This window comes from Stegastes partitus, unplaced genomic scaffold, assembly GCF_000690725.1.
Source record: "Stegastes partitus isolate 25-593 unplaced genomic scaffold, Stegastes_partitus-1.0.2 Scaffold1796, whole genome shotgun sequence".
NCBI lineage: Eukaryota > Metazoa > Chordata > Actinopteri > Pomacentridae > Stegastes > Stegastes partitus.
The window spans coordinates 19,382-40,987 of record NW_007579527.1 but is presented as its reverse complement, the minus strand read 5'-3'; the positions used below and the strand labels follow the sequence as shown (position 1 = coordinate 40,987).

Sequence of the window (21,606 nt, the reverse complement as noted above, 5' to 3'; positions counted from 1 at the left end):
ACAAATTCTACTTTTTCCTAAGTTTTTCCTGTTTACAGTTTATGGTAGTATAAGTGTGTCATGCTGCACTAAAGACCCTGTCTCTACAAAGTTGTGCTGTTTCCATGGAGGTGCAGGACTTCATATTGAGCCCACAGTGATTAAAAATGTGACAGAAGCAAAAAAAAAGACACCCAGAAACTGTTTGGAGTTTTAAAAAACTTTTGAACAGCGCAGTTGTAATGTTTTGTACCTACAGTACTCAAGTGACCAGTAACATATAACATGATTCCTCCTCTCCTCTCCTCTCCTCTCCTCTCTTTCTCTTTCTCTTTCTCTTTCTCTTTCTCTTTCTCTTTCTCTTTCTCTTTCTCCCCCCGTGTCCTGCTCTGTGCCGTCAGACCCTGAAGCAGCTGGATGTGTTCGAGTGCCACGGCCCCCGAGGGGTGAGCTGTCTGGGTACGACTCAGGAGGGCGCCCGCCGGCTGCTGCTGGTTGGATCGTATGACAGCACCATCAGCGTACGAGACGCCAAGAGCGGCCTGCTGCTGCGCTCGCTGGAGGGCCACACCAAGACGGTGCTCTGCCTGAAGGTGAGGAAGTGGGAGCTGCTCTTTTCTGTGTCCATGTGGTGAAGCTGGATGATGGCTGTTGAGGTGACGTGAGAAGGGATTTGTCTCTGCTGTTTCTCATTTGGTTTAACACTGACACCCACATCCAAAATGTATATATATTTTTTGGATGTCATTCAGATCTGGTTTTCCACTTGTCATACAGAGTCTTTGGTGGCAAGACGCTGCCATTAGAGTTCTTGTTTTTGCTCAGTATCATTCTCTTTGGAGCTGAAATGTTTCCATCCAACCCATGCTGCATTTTTTTTTTGCAACCAAAGCTTTCTGTTCAGTGTTTCTCTTCTGTTCTGTGCTGATTTTGCTGTGCACATGTTGATCCTGTACATCCACATACTCTGTGTCTATTAAAGAACAACTCGGTGTATCAAAGAACCCGTAAGTCAGATTAAATTATGTTTAATCAGATGGACTTCTCTTGTGGACTAGTCATGCAGAGTAAGAGCTGTGTAAGCTTTCTCTTCTGTAGCATGATGTGTTTGAGTTAACTTGCACATTGCAGTGTCAGTGCTAGAGCGATGTATTGTGCAGCCCTAGTTGCGCCTCAGAGAAGGTGATTCTGCACCACATAGCGTGATGAGGTTCATGTTGTCTACTCTGATTATAGGTATACGGTTTCTTTTTTTATTGGACAGTGAGTATTTTTTAGACAGGAGCTGCTTTGACATGTTTCGACTGTTTCTTCAGTCGTCCTCAGAAGCGTCACTGATGTCTGTGGTGACGTGTCTTCATCAGCTGGTGGTTTCCTGGAGGCGTGACCCGCCTGGCAATCTGTCAGATTTGCCCGACGGGCCACACCTCCCGCCCCCCGGTGGTCTCTGCAGGAGAGCGTCCCATGCGTGGGACAGCATGAACGCCCCCTCATCACGGTTCATGGTGTCTTTGGCTCAACTCCTGATTTCTGTGGCCTTCTTGATCCAACGTTTAAACTTGTTGCTCTCCGATGCGATGATCTTTGTGTTGTGCCGGTCTATGATGTGGTTGTTTCTTCTGCAGTGGTCTGATACGGCTGATTTTAGGTTCACTCGGTGCACCACACAGCTGAGTCGAAAAGATTATTTCCTTTTCCATTCTGTTTAGAAAACACTACTTTTGTCTTTTGGATTCGACGCTACAGATTATCAGACATCGCCAGTGTGACTAAACATGATGTTTATAAAATCTGAATTATGTAAATGGTTGGGATTTTTTTTTTAAATGTGAGAGAAAATGACTGCAGTTTGACTTGTATTTGGTTTGATGTGGGCTTTTTTTTTTTTTTTTTTCAGAAATCCTGTTTTGTGCGTCAGGTGTAGTTAATTTCTCTTCCTTTGCTGTTTTCAGGTGGTGAACGACCTGGTGTTCAGCGGCTCCAGTGACACGTCCGTGCACGCCCACAACATCCATGTAAGAGCTCCAGACTAGCAGCATAAATACGTACAAACCATCTATAAGGAGGTCTGGGTTCGTGTTCTGATTATGTTTCGTGCTTTCACTGTCGTCCTCCATCGCTGTTTGCAGACGGGCGAGTTGATTCGCATCTACAAGGGTCACGGTCACGCCGTCACGTCGATTGTCATCTTGGGGAAAGTGATGGTAACAGCCTGTCTGGACAAACTGGTTCGAGTCTATGAGCTGCAGGTATGTCTGACTCGACTGATGTTTGTTTCAGAGTTAGTTGTGTCAGAACAGATGACTAGTGTTATGTTTTTTTGTTTTAAAGGAACAATTCAACCATCTTTTATTTGGTTCTTAACCCTTCCGACACCGTAGCCCACTCTACCGGGCTGGCATCACGACTCCTGTTCGACCCTGCAGCCCGGTACAGCGGCTCCGGTGTACGGCGGCTTTCTGTTACGTTCATTTTGATTGGCTATCAGCGGGAATCCCTGCATGTGAACAAGCGATTCAGTCATGAAATAAATTATACAAATGAAGTGAAGTGACGTCATTCGACCCCAAAAATCACCAGAAAACTGGATTTTCTCTACCTGAAATGTTTCTAAGCGATCAAAACAAACTAATTACAGACTTCAGCTGATGTCTCAGTAACAAGAACTGATAATTAATTACACATATCTCTGGTAATTATGACATTTACCTGTTCTTTTTCCACACCTGTATGTACACGACAAGAGTAAACTTCTATTTATATTTAACCGTTAACTCGTCTACTTTTGATTGATAGCAGATGTGTAATGATGTGACGTTGACTTAAGAGTTTATGATGATTTATGTGATTAATCAGAACCACATCTGATCACGAATTTCAAGCCAAAGCTACTCAGTGTTGAAGTGTATAAAGAATACACATTTACTGAGTGTTGGAAGGGTTAAATGTTCAGAGAAAACATTGAATTTTCTCAACTTAAGGTCTTAAATCAACCACAGTATACTACACTGTACTTGTGTAAATATCTTTAATCCAGTGTCAAATACACAAAACAGGTTTTTTGCCTTTGCTACTGGTCTACAACTATGACTGGAGTTCTTGTCAAAGGTCTCTTCCTTTGGTTCCAGTCTTCATTTGAAAACATTTTACCTTCCTTATCTACACATACTTCAATGCTCTGGACCTAAACTCTGCTGTAAATCTGTCCTTTTCTAAAACTCGATATTTCTTTTTTTCAGTCCCATGACCGCCTGCAGGTCTACGGAGGCCACAGCGATATGGTGATGTGCATGTCTGTACACAGGAGTGTGGTAAGTGGATCAGAACTGGTCCAGGTGTGTTTTTTCTATGTGAACTTGCATGGAGAAGGTTCACACAGGATAATACGGATGGATGCTTTTAAGTTGTGTATGTACCGTTGATGTTTCCACACAGATCTACACGGGCTGCTACGACGGCAGCGTTCAGGCCGTAAAGCTCAACTTGATGCAAAACTACCGCTGCTGGGTAAGAATGATCTTATGATCTAGGAGCCTTGTTTCTAACCTACTTCTTCTTGAAGATATTTTAATAGTTGTGCTTTTTTGTTTGTCCAGTGGCAGAACTGCTCTCTGATCTTCGGCATCTCGGACCATCTCGTCCAGCACCTTGTTGGAGATCACACCAACCCCAGCTTGCAGACGGTCAAGTGTCGCTGGAGAAGCTGCGACGCCTTTTTTCCCACACGGCAGTCGGTTAAAGAGGTGATGAGTCATGATAGTGTTAGCTCAGTGATGAGTCATGATACTGGAGTCGGTCAAGGATTGGAAGGTCGGCGGTTCAATTCCGCCCTGTACCCTGTGTCATGGTCGTGTCCTTGGGCAAGACGCTTACCACCTTGCCTGGTGTGAATGAATGGATTGTCTGAGGTGGTGGTCGGAGGGGCAGAATGGCAGCCACGCCTCTGTCAGTCTGCCCCAGGGCAATCGTAGCTACCACCACCGGGATGAATGTGTGTGAATGAATTGACAGCGTGAAGCAACTTTGAGTTAGAAAAACGCTACATAAATCTGATCAATTATTCTTATTAGCTAGGTCATGTGGTCTCTAGTCAGTGTTTTCTGATTTCTACATGCGTGTTTCATTTGGGCCTCTTTCTAAGAAAACATTTCCTCCGCTTGGTTTTTCCTGCAGGAGCTGCCCGAACACATGCAGAGTCACGTGACGAGCGACAGCGAGATGCAGCCCTGACAGCAGCGGAGGTCACGTGATGGAGACTCATCCATCGCAACACATGAGCTCATCTTTTTGTTTACTAATATTTTCATTTTTGGTTATATAGAAACACAAGATTCAGGGTTTGGCTGATCGTATCCCTTTAGTCTTGTGTGAACTGTATAACCTTTGTTTCCTCAGACGGGAAAGGCAACTCGTTTTTGATCCCACACAACGATTTCCTGCTGCTGGTAGGATCACGTTCATTTCATTTTTCCCCATTAGTTATGTGAAGCCATCTGCTATCAGTAATTCAGCTCTATCTACTGAGTACAGTGATTCCAGGGTGTTTCCTGTGTTGAAGAATGATAGCGCCCCCTAGAGAAGCTTCAGCAGGAGCCAAAGCTAATGCATGTTTTTTCCATTGGGGTTCAATTACTCACGCGTAGTAGACATTATTGTTTATTAGATTATATGAAATTAACAGGAAAATGCATCATTAACATGTAGAACCCAGGAAATGTTCCCTTTCCCTTTATAGTTTTGTCCAACACATGTTTTAAACCAAACTCTGTGATGCTGTATTAAACTCATGCCTTAATTTTTGTATATTGTACAGTCTGTACTTCATTTGTTTAATACCTACTGTATGTGTACAGCGAATAAACGGACAATAATTTACAGCGTTCACCTCCGCTTTATTTTAAAAACAATATACATTAAGTATGTCTGTAAAGATTTCTGGAACAAAACGCTCATTCGTTTTCTTTCACAGCACCAATCATCAAATTCAACTCTTCAGCGCTGCAGAGCCGAGAAAACTGATTTATTTATTTTTTTTAATCTTTGAAAAGATTTCAAACTAAAGTTGAGCTTCAATTCAACCATGAATACCTGAGGGATGACTGAAAACTAAATATAATACAAGAGAAGCAATGAAACCTCTCGTTTTCACATCACGAACCCGCTGTTCACGCCACACCTGTGCAAAAATACGTTTTGATTTCTGTCGTGACAGAGTCACACGACGAGAAGTTGCTTTAGGAATACATGGTCAGCTGAAGCCACTGGAAAGAGAGCAAAAGAAAAACGATGATTAGCTCAAAGGGTTTTATTTTAAACGTAGAACAACAGTCCTGCTTGTTTCGACTGCTTTTGTGAAAGTTAATTTTCAGATTTTTGTGTGAGAGGTGCTGATTCAGCTCTGGGAAATACTACTTTAGAATTACAAGGTTTGGGATTTTTTTTATGTTTCATCGTAGGAATGAGGTATTATCTGTTTAACAAGGGGCTAATTTGAAAATGAATTTCCCGAACAGACGTCTGGATGAAGCCACGTTCAGAATCCCTGCTTCGTTTCTTGACACATATCAAAGGCTTTTATTTCTTTTTGTGGTCTCCATAAATCAGAAAATACTGTCGACAGAAAGACAGGATCGGTTCTCACCACGTTTTTAGGAATAAAATGTAAAAAAAAATCAGGCTACGACTCAACAACCCCCCTCTGCAAAAATCTTTAAAATATAGGTTTGAATAAAACTGGAAAGTTCGGTGTGTGTCAGTGTGACTTAAGCGTGGATTTCTGGCTCAGAGTAAAATAAAAATCTAAATTTGCGAAAACAGTCTCCATACACTGAATTGGAAATGCCTATTCACAAGTATATTTTTTAAAATTAGTTTTTAATGAATTTGAACTAATAGACACCTCTAGTTGATTTTTTACTTTAAGACAATTATTATTTTGTATAACAAGTTTTCTGAAATTTCACGTTTAAACATTCTAACGAGATTTGATTTTATTTTGCATTAATTTGCACAAATATCAAAGAGAAAAATATTTAGCAAAATAAACACCTGTGTGTGTTTTTCCTGACATTTGCCCCTAAAGGCTGTTTGTAATGTTATGATGTGAATCAAGCCAGTAAAACATTAGAAAACCCCGTCACACACTCATTACAAACAGCTTTTAAAGCAGGTGGCAGAAACCTTTGAGAGTTTTTCGTCAGACTAATACTTTCATACTTCAGGACACAGAGCGGCATGCTGTGACTCACCTCCAGGACGTTGAGCTTTATGATTCCATCTCCGTCTTTGTCAAAGGCATTGAAAGCTCCTGCAAGAGACACAGCAGATGATCCCTCAGTCTGCTCATGTTATCTCTGAATTCATGCAGTCGGATAAGTCTGCAATCACTGGTGCCTGTGAGCCTCCTGAGAGTCACACAGAGTGCTCAGTTTATGAATCATCTGTAGAATAAAAACTGTCCTGTGAAAGCATGTGTGACCACCAACCCCTCACACGTTGGACTTGTACAACGTCATTCAGCTGATATAACACACAGAAAGCCCTCAGGTGTGGTTTGTACTCACTGAACATGCCCTCCAGTCTCACAAAGCAGCAGATGTAACTGTCGAAGTCGATGTTGAGGTGTTCGTCCGCGTAGCGCATGGCTATGATGTCGTACAGCTGTTTGTTGAGGTGAAGCCCTGGTGTGGAAAAGAAGATCATATTTACAGCATTCTTGTATGTCCATTACAAACAGAGCTGAAGAAATGCTTTAATACAGATCAGCTCCAGGAAAACACGTCCTCTGAGTGGTTGTGATTTGAGTGGTTGCTGCTCACCTGCATCGTTCACGGCGTTCCTCATCTCGAAGCTGCTGATGGAGCAGGACTTGTCTTTATCGTAACGTTTGAAGATGACCTGCGAGGAGACACTCAGTTAGATGAATTCTTGTGAGCAGAAGTTAGCGGAGGAACCGTCCTACCTGCCACTCCTTGATCTTTCTCCACAGGTGTTTGAACTCCTGCAGATTCAGCTTCCCTGTGCCGTCAGTCTGAGGGTGGAGCAGTCAGGGGACAATGACATGCTTGTGGAGTTTTATTTTCACATATTTTTTTTGCCCTGCCATTTAAAAAGAAAAGGTCAAGTTTGAAATAAATGCTGCCTCAAATGACACTTTGGCATCTGCTCCCCAAAAAGACTGATTTTTATCTTCTTTACAGTAAATATGTTGCTGATTAACAAAAGAGAAAAAAGCAAACCAACCTTTATAGATAGACAGTGAAAATGATTCCTGCTTTTTTTCTTGCCAACATTTTATAGCATCTGTAAACTGCTGCAACACAATACAGTCCTGCACTCATCTGTCTGACTGTGGGGAAGCTTGTGCATCAATTAGAGCGATTAAAAACGACATATTTTGCCTGTTTTACCACCAATAATAACTCATCTCTGCAGCTCTTTTGTCCGCTCTACAGATTCAAAGGATACGTCCATCAAGGCGATCATACTCCGGCACGTCTCCAGGCTGAAGCCTTCCGTCTTTATTTCGCTATCTGTGAAGGAGGAGTCGTTAACGTGAACGCTCAGAACACGAGGAGCCTCATCTTTTCGCTGTACTCACGTTTGGCGAGCACGTTCCTCATGACGGTCTTGAGCTCGTTGGCGCAGATCTGCATGTCCTGATTGAGGGAGGAAGAGTTTGTTCCACGTTAGTTTCAAATAAAACATTCACACGTGAACGACATGCACGTCTCTTTGGTTACTCACCTCACCAGCAATCTGCTGGTAGATGGCCCTGAACTGTTTTTCCTCCTCGGTCTCTTCCTCGGGTTCCAACAGTTTTCGCTGAAGGACGGATGAGAAAACAGGACTACTTTATCTGATGCGTCTTTGTTTCTCCATTGCTGTTGCATTTGGCTACTTCCTGTCTATGTGGCACAACAACCTGGAGCATTTATTCATCAATCAGGTGACAGCTCGGCTACTTCAGGCCTGCTGGGATTTCACTCCAGCTTTCTATTTCTGTTCATTGTAGTTTTGTTTTGTTCGGAAAAGATATCACCAATGGGAAACACATGTCAAGAGGCCAACACTGACCCAAGATACAGTCACTGTGTTTTTAGTTTGTCGGATCAGTACAAAGCCCCAGAACATCCATCCATCATCTCTACACCTTAATCCTCAGTAGGGTCGTGGGGGGCTGGAGTCTATCCCAGCTGGCTCAGGGTGAAGGCAGGTTCACCTGGACAACATGTTTTTGTACTGGAGGCTGAATGTGACTCCATGGTTAGCACCTTTGCCTCACAGCTAGAGAGTCGCTGGTTCGAACACCCGGGATCTTTCTGCGTGGAGTCTCCATGTTCTCCCTGTGCAGCGTGGGTTCTCTCCGGGTTCTCCGGCTTCCTCCCACAGTCCACAAACATGCTGAGGTTAATTGGTGATTGTAAATTGTCCGTAGGTGTGAATGTGAGTGTGCTTGGTTGTCTGTCTCTAAGTGTAGCCCTGTGATAGACTGGTTACCTGTCCAGGTGAACCTGCCTTCACCCTGAGTCAGCTGGGATAGACTCCCGCCCCCCGTGACCCTGGTGAGGATTAAACGATGGATAGATGATGGATGTCAAGAAGCCAACATTGACCCAAGATGTAGTCACTGTGTTTTTAGTTTGTCGGGCCGAAATGTGGATCAGTACGGAGCCCCAGAACATGGAGAAAGTAAAAAAAACAGGGAGAGGAAAACAAAAAAATAGAGATATCTTTTGCAAGATCTCACAAAACTTTTGCGAGATCTCGCAATAACTACAGGTATACATAGTTCTGGGTCTATTTGGCAGTACGGAGAAACGATAACGGAGGACACTCACCCGTACGAGAGTTTTAATGAGTTTTATTTTGAAATTGGCCTAAAACATAAAGACATTCAAGGCGTGTTTAGCAGAGGCACAGTTTTCACATACGCGAGAGACATCTGAAAAGGATACTCAGCGTAAGGGGACACACTCTGACCGTGCTGATACTACCGTCCTCTGGAATGCTTCATGGGTCCTGATGGGATTTGCAAGATCTCTCAAAAGATACCTCTATGTTTTTTTTTCCTCTCCCTGTTTTTTGTCCCTTCTGCGGTTCCGTAGAAAACAAGGCTCGCTGATTCAGTATCTTCTTTTAAATCACTTATTCAAACCCCCTTTTATAGACTCATGTTCTCTTTTATTTCTCTTTTAGGTTTTCGCCCGTTTCTTACTGCCTGCTGTCCTTCTCTCTTTTCTCTTTCTTCATCTACTTTTATCTTCAGCTTTTATCTTAATTCCCCTCTGTGATGTCGTCTTTTTAATCAGTCTTACTAGTTTCATTATAATAAACCTTCCAGTAGTGACCCAGCCTGTTGTTTTTCATTTTTATTGTGTGTATTTTTATATTCTGAGTGTTTGCCTGCACTTTTTATACATGCTGTTGTCCTGCGTTGCCTCGTCTCTTTATTATGTAAAAGCACTTTTGCTATACAAATAAAGTTTATTATCATTGTTATAATGATTCATTAAATCTCAGTGATCTTAAACACTCAGTGGCTTCTTATTAGGTATACATCTATTGCAGTCCTATGCACCATCCCTGCCTCTGCATCTACTTTTATAAAGCTCATAACAGCCACTCATATTGCTCTAAATGTGTAAATCCAGTCCTCTGTGAGTTAAAGTAATAGTCAAAGCTGATGTTCTTCTTCCCGTCTCTCATTTACATAGAGAGGCAGAACATTAGACGCCTTTGTATTTAACGTACTAAAACGTGATTTAATTTACACCCTCATGACTGTTTCATGCACCATAAACGCAGAGTTTACAGCAGGAGAGACTGCGTTAAACCACACAGGCGTTCCTAATAAAGCGGCCGCTGAATGCAGGCCGGATGATTTGGTTTCACGAACATGTCAGAGCAGCACATTGAAGGCTGCTCGACTGAGGCCTGACGGGAAAACAGGTGCAGCGGAGTTACTTGAGCTCAGTTGCCTTCCAGCGCTATACTTTTATTCCCAGCAGCGTTTTATGAGCTGGTAAAGATTACGTTTCATCGCTGTCGCAGGGCGCAAATTTCAACGGAGCAAAGGTCACGATAGCTCAATGTTTTGGCTCGATGACATCGCTCTACCTGCACAGGATCGGCAAAAAGGAAATCACCTTTGGTTTCTTCCTCTTCTCCCCCAGAATGCCGTCGTGCTCGATTTCCTTATTGGCTCGCGCTCTGTCTGACACAAATACAATAGGCTGGCATGTGGTGGTTATAAAAGACAAACAGAACAGAGGAGAAATCATTAGTTCCCAGTTGTCCCACTGATTATAATCTGTATATTCAATAGAGGCACAAACTACAGCTGCTGATAGGTGGATGGAGAGCAAAGGTGGGGAAGCAAAGAGTTTCAAAGCAGACTAGCAGCGCTTCGTGCATTCATTACCTTCTCTTTCTTAATCTTGTCTTGCTGATGGCCAATAAGACAAGGAGGGACAGAAGGGTGAAATGAGATGAAACGGAGGAGGAAACACTCGAGTCTGTTAGTTATTCTGAGTGGTGTGCATTAGGACAAGACGGAGAGATCTCAAGAACAAAGTTGATGAAACATGGAGGTCACACAGTCGGGATTTACAACATTTTAAATTCTATTTGATGTTGCAGCGTGGGAGCGTGCTGCAGAATACTGCTGAAGGAAACGTGGATCTGAAGAGTCTGTAGCTACAGGCGCCCTCAGATTTATTAATCTCCTTCCATTAAAGAAAAGACAAAATTCACAACAGTCACTGAAATAAGTAGAAACTGAAAAAGTAATAATAAATAAAAATTTGCTAAATTATAATTCAGTGAAACAACACATTGCTTTTGAATTGTGGTGGAAAATAATAATTTAAAAAATTTTAAAAACTGTCAAAGTCTGACTGAGAGCTACAGAAAACATTTACGGGTCCCATCATGCTTGTTTGCTTGATTTTGTTTGTTTGTTTTTAATATTTCTGTTGAACCATAATTCAAAAGCAATGTCATGACGTTCATTACATTTTTATTTATTATTACTTTTGTCAACTTATTTCACTGACATCTGAGGACGACTGCACAGCCTCGATTTTAGTATTAATCACTTCTTTGTGTTAAGCTTAATCTAATGTACTGTCACATCTGATCCAAGTAGTGCTTCCTCATTTGCTTTATTTCCCACAGTACACACAGTTTTGCAGCAACATCAGCCAGAATGCAAAAAAATATATTTCAACCCCAACATTTCTACCATCTCGCTGCAAACCTGTATTTGGTCGGATCCGATGGAGCTCTCTGCTTCCCTGTTCAGAAAAAAACACACAATAACTCTGCTGTAATTTATTCTTTAGAGCATATCTATGTGTTTGCAATGCTCCCCAACAATCCCCAGAGTAGCTACCGGCGTCCCTCCCTCCCTCATCCTTACTCAGACGTGCTCCTCTTCTCAGAGAACACCCTGAGGATGAACTCTCCGTCCTGGTGGGACTGAAACGTGGTGGGGATGATGACGTACTCTCCGGGAGGCAGACGGAAACGCTCCGTCACCTCCCGCAGGTTGATGTAGGTTTTGCATTTGGCCTTGGAGGCTGTGTAGAGGAAGAAGTCCTTCTGCAGGTGCTGGTTCTGTCCACGCATCTACGGATGGAGGAGTTGAAACAGGACGGAGAGGGAATGAGCTCTGCATTCAACTAAAGCTCATAGCTGTATGATTGACTGCAAAAGTAATATAATGTAGAGAAAAAGTGGTTATTAAGCAAATATGTTAAATATTGGCTGGTTCTAAAATGATACGATTTACTGCCTTTTTCTGTTTCATGCCACTCTGAGTTTAAGATATTTGGGTTTTAAGCTGATTGACAGACAAACTAAAGCAATTTTAAGTTGTCTCTTTATGATCTGAGACACTGTGATTGGATTTTTAATGCTTTCACTAAGATAATATTATTATCAACCTAAAAAAATCAACACAATAATCAACGATGAGGACAGTCCTGTAATTTGTGCACTCAGTCAGGTCTGTGCTGCTAAAATCAACACACAGCTCTGCAGAGATTCAGGTCAATACAAGGAAAGCACAAAATCAAATCCTCCCTGAAGATGGACGCACCTCCTTCGGCACCTGCAGAGACACAGAGGACATCACACATCTAATCAGCTCCTGAATGTTCTTGTTTAAGGAAAGCTGAGGTTTGTGGTGTCTCATGATCACTACCTCATAGATGGAAAACCCAATGGTGAGGAATCGGGCCCCTTGATGTCGCTGCATCCTCCGTCCTTTCTGCATCAGAGCCACCACGACGGTGCAGGCCACCTTCTCATCCTCCGGGTCGTCGTCCTCCTCGTACAGCTGCAGCCGATACTGAGGGTTTGTCCAGAACGTGTCTGCCAAACACAGAAAGTCAATCTGCTCATACTGGCATCATATGACGGGAACCTAAATAATATAACGTGAGACTTAAGTCAAGTCCTACCTGGGAAGTTCCTGCAGCCGCCTGCAGAGCTTCCTCTCACCCAGCGACCCTCGTTGACCGACACCGTCCAGCTGTGTCTGTGCTCTCCCTGCAGCGCGTCGGGCGTCAGGTTGCACATCTCCAGCTTGGTGAAGTTCTTCTTGAAATCGTCAAAGGACATCCTGGAGGAGGGGGTTATGACAGATAATGTTTGTAGGAGGAAAAACCTTGGAATCATTGTCTGCGGCTGCTTTTTCAGGCTGCCGCTGATGCTCAACATTATCCCACAATGCAATGCGTGAAGGAGACTGAAACTGTAGCACTGAATCTTAGGAAACACGTTCTGCTGTTTGGTTTATCTGACAGTGGCTCAGAAGTTACAGTCGGTTTGACACTCGATGCCTCGATGCAGTTTCTTGTCAGGATGAAATGCTAAAGATTGAAGATTTATTTTGCTGATAAAACTATAACAACAGGTTTGTAGCATAAACTGTGCAGCATTAATACGTAGTAAGGATTTGGGGCAGAGCTAAAGCGAGCTGAGACAAGCTCAAGGCCCCATGAGGCTACAAAGCTCTTTGCACTGATAACAGAATTGTTGAGTGGATGAGACGTGGATTTTTATCAGTAGCAGGGTCAAGTGGCTGAGTGTGATGGTGGAGGGAAAGGTATTTTCTATACAGAGACTATTAAAAACATCAATTTAATATCGTCTAAAATCAGGGTTTTTACTATAACATGTAGCATCTGTTCATTCAAATGTTGTGGAGAACTTTACTGTGCATCAAACACACCAATAAATACGACCGTGATGGTGTTAAAATGTAGCAGGAAACACGCAGTAAAGTCAAAGTGCCAATAAATCGACTCACCAGAACTCACTCGTCTCTACGGTCTGTTTTTTCAGGTTGTCCTTGTCTGCAGCAGAAATGGTCGACCACTCATTGGAGCTATGGACAGATCAAACAACGTTAATACGTCCTAAACAAAGAAAACATTTCACAGGATTAGAGGCTCTCAATCTTTTACAAAATGGGAGTTTTAATATGTTGGTAGATACAGAAGAATCGAGCATCACCGGAATGCACATGAACAGGTGTTATCTGTAGATAATATGTGGGTAGGTGTGTTATCAGGACAAATACTTTCCAGGCCTTACTTTGCACTCCAGGGTCCCTTCCAGAGCACAAAACCCCAGGGATTACGCAGACGGATCAGACGAATTTTGGTGTCCTTTGACACCTCGTCACACTGCAAACAACAACAACAACCAACCCGCCGTTACTGGAAATGTCCTGCAAAGAGAATCTGCATTTGAGTGGACGTGTGACTGCACCTCTTCCAGGCCGATGATGGAGTAGGCATGACCCCTGACCAGGCCCTGCTCGGTCCGAGACTCCATCTCACTGGCGCTAAAAACCTGAAAGACACAAATTAAAGCAAAACATTTGTTGATCGTTTAAAGTGATTTCCTTAAAATTAGGTTCAAAGATGTGCAAGAGTGACGACTAAATCACACTTTATGCTTCAGTCTAGCTTCTCTTTGTGTGAATATTCTTGCACAGTAAAAAATAATCCTATTTGCATATTTTATATTTCAGTCCTTTATGCTGCTGTATGGCTTGTACACTAAAACCATCGTTGCTAATTTGCTTTCACATTGTTTTCTGCCACCACTGTGTGACTTTTCTGTGTTTTCTCACGTCTATGGAGCAGCCCATCAGCGAGCCTCTCTCCAGCGCCTTCCTCATGATCGTGTACAGCTCTTTGGGCGCCTCGGACAGCTCGAAGAACTCGGTAACTCCACCTGTGAAATCCTCCATGGCTTCCAAAGTGTTGCCCCCTTTCAGAGCCTCATAAGACCCGTGCAACCTGAGAGAGAGGTCAATCATTCTTGTCAGAGCGCTGACATGTTTGTTCTCCGAGACGTGGCCTTTTCACCGAGCCTGCAGCCGGTTTGGTAAACACCAGGACACAGGAGGTGTGTGCAGAGTTGGTGCGACTACACTGTAAAACATATACATCTGAATAAGACGTTTGGTTCAGGATTGGGGATTGAAATGGGTTCAAGAAAAAGCTGAGGTGTCAGAGGTTTCAGGAGTAAATCAGCAGTGATGACAGCAGAGTCATTCTCCTTCCTTCTGTCACTTTACAGATTCATTAAAACAAGTGCATTAAAAAAACACCTGAAATGATTTAATGTCAGACAAGAACCGAAGACAAAATGTTGAACTCGTTTCAGAGGTCGGATTGGAAATCTGAACCGGACTGAACGATGAGCAGGAGCACATGATTGAGTCCAGGAGACATTAATAGACTCTGCTTACTTGGCGTAAGCCTTTTCCAGAAGAGCGCTCCAGAACTCGTTCTTCCTGAAGGATTTGGTGAAAACCAGCTCGTTGTTGCAGGTGGGAAGGCGGTCGTCCACGACGACGTCGATCCATTCGCCATAACGCCAGAACTACAGGGACGGATGGATAGATAGATAGATAGATAGATAGATAGATAGATAGATAGATAGATAGATAGATGGAAAATATATGAATTTATGACTTTTTCTTTCAAAAAATGACCAATAAATCTGATTGCTGTCTTGTAGAAAATGCAAAATGTCAAAAATGTATTTAAATTAGGATGTATTTTCTGATCACTGTCATCAAGAATAAAATTTTTCATCAGACAGACAATAGTGAATTTATCAAAGCTATTATTTCAGTTATCTAATGGCACATGTGATTTTCAGACATTTCACTGGCATCAGACCAAAACTATGCAATAAATGTGATGAATTTGGACATTTTAAAACATATTTCACACATGAAAACACTGTGACACTGATACTGTCACATAATTAGATGTAATCTGATCTGTCCTGAGTCATTAAAAGCATCAGCAGAAAGTTACTCTGATTTTCAGGTACTTGTACTTTAAAGTTAAAAATACTGAGCAATAATTATAACAAATCATATATAGTTTGATTCTACTCGTAGTAAAATTAGCTTTGTTGAAGAATAAATTCACAGATCACGACATTTCCTGTGTTTTTTTTTTTATGGAACCATGTCTGAAACCTGGAAGTGGAAGATGCCGGCGTAGTTTTCGGTGAAGCTCTGGTCCTGAGGAATCACTCTGTACAGCAGCTTCTCGTTCAGCGTCAGGCAGGCGATGGCAGCCAGCAGCCAGCAGTCACCTGTCAGCAGACACCAGTGATGAAAACATTTCATGCAGGAATAACACCTCACAGAGGAAGCTGCTGGCTGTCACAGATTAAAGCCACAAGCGGTCGGCCAGATAACCGAGGCTGCTGGTTGGTTGAGCTGTCAGAGTGTTTCATAGCTTCGGTCTCAAAGCTTCGGCTTCGATCGATGTTCTGATTGATCTTTTCTTATCTTTGCTCCTCAGCAGGACTGTTTCTGATATAAAACTGATCTTTTGCTGAAATATGTCTTTGTGTACCACTGAAAACTTTAACAGCTCTGATTTTTCTCCACGCTCACAAAAACCCCTCTCTGTACATTGTTTACTCAAAAACTAACGTTACCTATGACCTCAGATTTTACACATTTTACTGACTAACATCCATCCATCCATCCATCCATCCATCCATCCATCATCTCTACTCCTTAATCCTCACTAGGGTCATGGGGGGTCTATCCCAGCTGACTCAGGGTGAAGGCAGGTTCACCTGGACAGGTAACCAGTCTATCACAGGGCTACACTTAGAGACAGACAACCAAGCACACTCACATTCACACCTACGGACAATTTACAATCACCAATTAACCTCAGCATGTTTCTGGACCTTGTGGGAGGAAGCCGGGAGTGTCGCCCTGTGATAGGCTGGTGACCTGCAACCCCTAGTGAGGACTATGGATGGATGGATGGATGTGAATTGAAGCATAATGATCCTGTATCATCTTCTTAGAAGTTTGCTTCTTGTGCACAGAAGCACTTTAGACGTTACCCAGTTTTCCTTGACAGATGTCCGTCCTGTTGGCTCCGTCTACGATGAACTGGGGGTTTTCACAAATTTCCTAGAAGACAAAAAGGGGTTGGGGGGTTTTTTGGGCTTTTGTTAAGTTGTTTTTTTTCCCCCTCTTATTATGCAATGATTGATGCACATCTACACCAAGGGAAAAGCCACAAGTTTAACAGTATTTTCAGTTCCTCTTGATGCCCGGTGAGGCTGCAGCCTGATGAGGTCGTTCAGTTTAAACAGTCAGTGATTATCTGAAGAGCTTCACTGGAAACAAACTGGACTGATTATAAAGGCTTTACTGGGGATTCAAGTTTGAACCTTCTTGTATGAAAGTCAAATTGTTTGACATGTGAGGACTCTGGGATATCGTGGGAAGGAAATGACCAAAGTATTATTTTGGTCGACAGTCAAACCTCTCACCAATTTAAAATCTAAGAATCTGCTCTTGACATGATGGACACTGTGACCCGACTCGACCCTGAAACTGAAAGCCAGTTGGACAAATGTCTGGTCGGGGAACGAGTCCGTGAAACCCGCCCCCCGTCTGCATTTACTACATATTTAGGAGGAAGCAGCTGCCGGAGGTCCTCTGGTCACGACCTCTGGAGTCGTCTGAACGAGTGATAACGTCGTGCTGAACGCAGAGAAGAATCTCACCTCGTAACTGCGTATTTCTGTTATGGCACCGTGATTAACTGCTGCTGTGGTCGACTACTGTGAGCCTGGAACACATTCAGCCCACAGATCACAATGAAAGGATCATTTTGCTGGTTTTGTTTTGTGGAGTGCTGCCAAGTTTACCCTTAAATAGAATAAATACATTTCAAAACTTAAATATTCTGACAGCTGGAGCCTCAAAAAATACATTTTTTGTCTTAATTTTACAGGAGATTATTGTAAATATAATATATTTGCTGCAATAAACTGGGATTTAACAGTTTCATCTATTAAACAAAAAGGAAATATTTGTGAAATAAAGATAATTTGTATTTTAGCTTTTTAAATAAAAAAAATAATTTAAAAATGTGGTTATTTAAAGTTACAGCTTTTTAATGTTATTTTTTTACATTTAAATTTAGCCTATTTTTTATAATCGCACTGATCTTTTCTTGTATTTCTAGAACACATGAAATAAAATCTTTAAAATTACCTTCTCTTTTTTTTTTACAGTAAGAAAAAACAGATACTATCCTCCACCTATGAATAAGAACACAAGATTTTGATTATTTCCGGATTTCTCTTCTTTTTTCTCCTATAAAATATGGCAAACATTCAACATATTAAGCAAAAAAAATCCCAATTTAATTCACAGTTCACAAACAAAACCAAGACAATACACACAAAGAGGGTTTCATGCTAATCAGTGAGAACCAGAACTCTGTAGAACCTTTCTGAACCCTTTTGGACAAGAAACTCAGAATCATCAAGTCAGCATCAACACAGATTTTTTCTAACTTCTTTTAGCTGTAAATTCCACTTTGTAAACAAGATATAAAAGGAAATCATCTTCAGGGATCCACAGCAGCGACTCTGTTCCTCTGGTTTCCCTGCTGATCAGAGCCGAGGCTGTAAAGATGCAGACTCATGTTCCTGATTTAGAGGCGCTGCACTGCTGACCTCTGGATGGGATTCATGTGTCACTAATCTCAGCTCAATGTCTCCGCCGACATTTGTCATCTGCCATTAAGCAGAAATCCTCCTCAAAGATTTATGTCATGCTGGACTCACACAGCAGAAATGTGAAAATGAAGTCACTTTCTGATTTGTCGTTTGTGTTTTCTATCATAAAAACACATTGATTAATTCATTTAAAAAGTCGTTTGGAGTTAATGTGTGCTTTTCTAAATCGATAAGTTAAACTATGACTGAATGGAGGACTGACATTAGAATTAAAGTTCATGTTGTTCGCATTCTAAGGTAATAATATGTATATTATAGAATATTTCACTTGTGAAAACACTGACATTCACTCTGGAACTTGTTTGTCAGGTTGTTGTTTTTTGTTTTTACCATTTCGCCAAATTAAATCTACCCCAACATTACGAAAATTACGTCTGAGCCGAGGAGATGGAGGGAAAGGAAGTAAACCTAGTAGGTCAACAACCATCTGTCCAAAAGGTAACACAATCCAGCCACCAGCTCGTCACTTAGCCCGTTAAATCTCATGGGTTTAATCAGCAGTGTACATGTTGTGCTAAGCTAAGCTAAGCTAACTGACCGACGCCTGTAGCTTCACATGAACCAGACACACGTGTGTCATGAGTCCCATCAAACAAAGAAAGCACATTATTCTGTTAGCATGAGACTCTGCTGCAGGTCAATTTTCTATACATTTAGATTCAAACTAGATTCAACAGCAGGACACAAAGAATAAAATCTTTGTTCCAATGCTGCTGCTTCCAGGATAAGTTCATGCATCAACACAATAACACTATAAGACAAGGTTCACTTTGCATTTTAAGTGCTTTGAATATAAATCTATTACACAAAAGTACAGAAGTGGAATTACTGGCAAAAGACTCAAAGATGAGTAAATTACAGTTTATTTTCTATAATAAATACTATTGCAGGTTTTAACCTTAATATTGAAATTATTCAGGTAAATTTGTACAGGATATAATATTGTTAATCCTAATATTTAAATTAATTAGGTGCATTTATATAACATACATATAAAAATGTGTGACCTTAATTGTAATATTTGAAATTAATCAGGTACATTTGTATGATATAGATGTTGTATGATATATAATATTAGAAATGTAAATTATATGTAATATTGTAAGGTCCTAACCTTAATATTTAATTCAACTGTATTTAGTAAAAAAATATTTAGTATTTTATTTAGTTCATTCTATTAAATTTTATTTAATATATTTTCTTTTTAATATTCTAAAATCTGTATTTTATAGAATATTGCAGCGCTCAAATGTTAGTATTTAAATTAGTCAAAAAATGTATATAATAAATAATATCACTGGGTCTTAACCCTGATAAGAAAAAACCTTAGACTTTGAATAATCATATATATATCTAATGTTGTACAGTCCCAATCTTAAAGTTAAAATAGTTCAGAAAATACACAAAATATATAAATTATCTTAAATTTGTGTTTTGTATCATATCGTTAGGTCCTAACCTTAATGTGTGTGTTAATCAGGTACACGTGTATAAAACATAATTATTGAAAAACTCTCTGGATCCTGTTTTTAATGTGCTGTATAAATAACAGTGACTTCAGCTTCAGTCAGGTCAGATTTTGAACACACAGCTTTGACTTGCTGGTGTATTTTACATGGTGTTGCTGCGTGTTGGCCAACAGTAGGACCACGTCTGCCCTGCTGCTGTCACTGAGTGTTTATATCTGTGTCAGTGTGTTGGTTGATCCGGTGACTCGAATACTCGCTTCACGAAGCTGACTTCTGCCAAACGTCCCATTAATGGCATTAGAGCCGCATGTCTGACCTGTTTGCTGTCGTATAATAAATCCTTCTGGAAGCGTGTAGCAAAGAAAAAAACCACCCTGAATCCAACGCTGAGTGTGTTTCCCAGCAGTGTTAAAGAGCATCCCCCTGTGTGTGTGAGAGTCAGCTGTCTGAGAGTGAAGAAGGTGTGAACCCACAGCTATGCACCACCTATGCAGCCGTATCAACCCGACACCCGACCATGTGTTCTGGAGGCAGTGATGAGCTACACGGGGCTTTCAGAGAAGAGCCTCTGTAAACACGTTAAAGCCTCTCTTGCATTAAGCGCATCTTGGAACCGAAAGCACATGATGACAAAACGCTGGCACTCACCGAGGGCCGCTTCCACTCGAACTTCATCGAAGGTTTGTTGCTGTAGAAGAGCGTCGAGTCATCTGCGGGAAACAGCGGGTCTTCAAACACCACCTTCTTCTTCACGTATTTGTCTCGCAGCTCCAGGAAGGTCTTGAGGCGCTTGGCGTCTTTGACGGCCTCATTTCTGCTCAGAATTGCAGAGTAGATGGAGTTTGCCCCGGCGGGAGGGTAGTCGGCTCTGGCGTCGGGCCCCAGTGATGCTTGGGTCTCAAACAGCACCTTCACCTTGGTTTCTTCAACGAGAGGCACTTGGCCGTTTAGGTTCTGGTCGCCCATGCTGTCGGTGAACTCCTCAGCCTCTGGTGTGACTAACCAACTCTGGAGTCCTTCTTTCTTTTGCAAAAACAGTGCATAAAGTTGCAAAACAGCCCAATGAAACTTCCTGTACCCTCCCTGACTTTGATTCTTGCTTTTAGTTCCTTTATTTGCTTCTGCTGCTGCTCACCAGCCAGACGCTCCCACCACCACCACCGCTCACTGCTGAGTCCCCAGAGCCGCCTGCACCTAAATATAGGTCTTTCTAAAGGCGGGGAGGGGGCTTCTCAAAGGGAAACCAACGCTCTTGGACAGTTCAAAACCTGTATCATAGATCCATAAGAACACAGTACAGTCAATATTCACTCAGGCAACATTTTCTGAGGGATCTAACGTGAGAAATACGGCTGTGAAGGTCAAGAAAAGAAGTGATCCATGTGGTTATGTCACTTTTATTTGAACTAAATATGAATTAATAGCACACACAGCTGATCATTCCTTACCAGATCTTTATATTTACTCTGGTTAAACATCTTTATATAACAGACTAGTAGGCATGACCAGGTGGTTTATATAATGACATCCTACATAATTAATGTCATGATTTAAGCCCAGTTCTAATATTTTAGATTGAATATCTTAACATTTGACTTATTATGTGGGAAAAATAAACACAAATGGGATTTGAAAATTAAGCATTTTCCAACAAAATCACACATCTATTAGCTTCACTTTGTAATTTCTATAAATACACCCAGTGATTGAGGGACTGTGCTGGATTCTTCTGACCCAGCGTCCATGAGCTCAGCTATATTGACACCTAGTGGCTAAACAAACATTAATGTCCTCGTCAATGGCTCGTTGTGCCTGATTCAACCAACCATTCATCATAATTCAATCAGCAGTTGGCCTAATTCTCCGTCAGCAAATAAAAAAGGGGGAGGCTGTTGAGCGCTGGGTTGCCAGGTTTGACAGAAAACTGCAGTCTTCATTCAATTTCAATCAGTCACCTCTGGGCGTGGTGGGGGAAAATTGTCATTTCTGATTAAGGAGAGAAATAATGAGACCAAACAGTGAACGAGAAATGAGACTTGGGTAAAATGATAAG

The 21,606-nt window shown here is 41.7% G+C and overlaps 2 protein-coding genes across 3 annotated transcripts in view; one reads left to right on the top strand and one right to left on the bottom strand.

Moving 5' to 3' along the window:
• The window catches only part of LOC103372647 (zinc finger protein 106-like), a 14,492-nt gene extending 9,636 nt beyond the window's left edge, over positions 1 to 4,856 (top strand). Inside the window, exons 15-21 of the mRNA XM_008302334.1 lie at positions 381 to 572; positions 1,932 to 1,994; positions 2,109 to 2,228; positions 3,219 to 3,290; positions 3,415 to 3,486; positions 3,576 to 3,722; positions 4,153 to 4,856. Coding sequence (XP_008300556.1) covers positions 381 to 572; positions 1,932 to 1,994; positions 2,109 to 2,228; positions 3,219 to 3,290; positions 3,415 to 3,486; positions 3,576 to 3,722; positions 4,153 to 4,209 — 723 coding nt within the window. The 3' untranslated portion in view covers positions 4,210 to 4,856. The remainder of the gene's footprint in view (positions 1 to 380; positions 573 to 1,931; positions 1,995 to 2,108; positions 2,229 to 3,218; positions 3,291 to 3,414; positions 3,487 to 3,575; positions 3,723 to 4,152) is intronic.
• capn3b (calpain 3b) lies at positions 4,851 to 20,690 on the bottom strand. Of its 2 annotated transcripts, XM_008302335.1 has the most exons (23): positions 20,202 to 20,690; positions 16,390 to 16,459; positions 15,497 to 15,615; positions 14,753 to 14,886; positions 14,129 to 14,297; positions 13,762 to 13,845; positions 13,585 to 13,676; positions 13,298 to 13,375; positions 12,447 to 12,607; positions 12,188 to 12,357; positions 12,083 to 12,094; positions 11,402 to 11,610; positions 11,240 to 11,276; positions 10,403 to 10,426; positions 10,128 to 10,214; positions 7,726 to 7,803; positions 7,580 to 7,637; positions 7,447 to 7,511; positions 6,941 to 7,009; positions 6,798 to 6,876; positions 6,543 to 6,659; positions 6,228 to 6,286; positions 4,851 to 5,240 (listed from the first exon to the last, which is right to left on the bottom strand). In XM_008302335.1, exons 1-23 carry the CDS (start codon positions 20,517 to 20,519, stop codon positions 5,214 to 5,216), a joined length of 2,316 nt encoding a protein of 771 aa, XP_008300557.1. In that variant the 5' UTR covers positions 20,520 to 20,690; the 3' UTR covers positions 4,851 to 5,213. The 2 variants fall into 2 exon arrangements, with proteins under 2 accessions (XP_008300557.1, XP_008300558.1); XM_008302336.1 differs by lacking the exon at positions 10,403 to 10,426.
• Between the last annotated feature and the right edge of the window lie 916 nt (positions 20,691 to 21,606).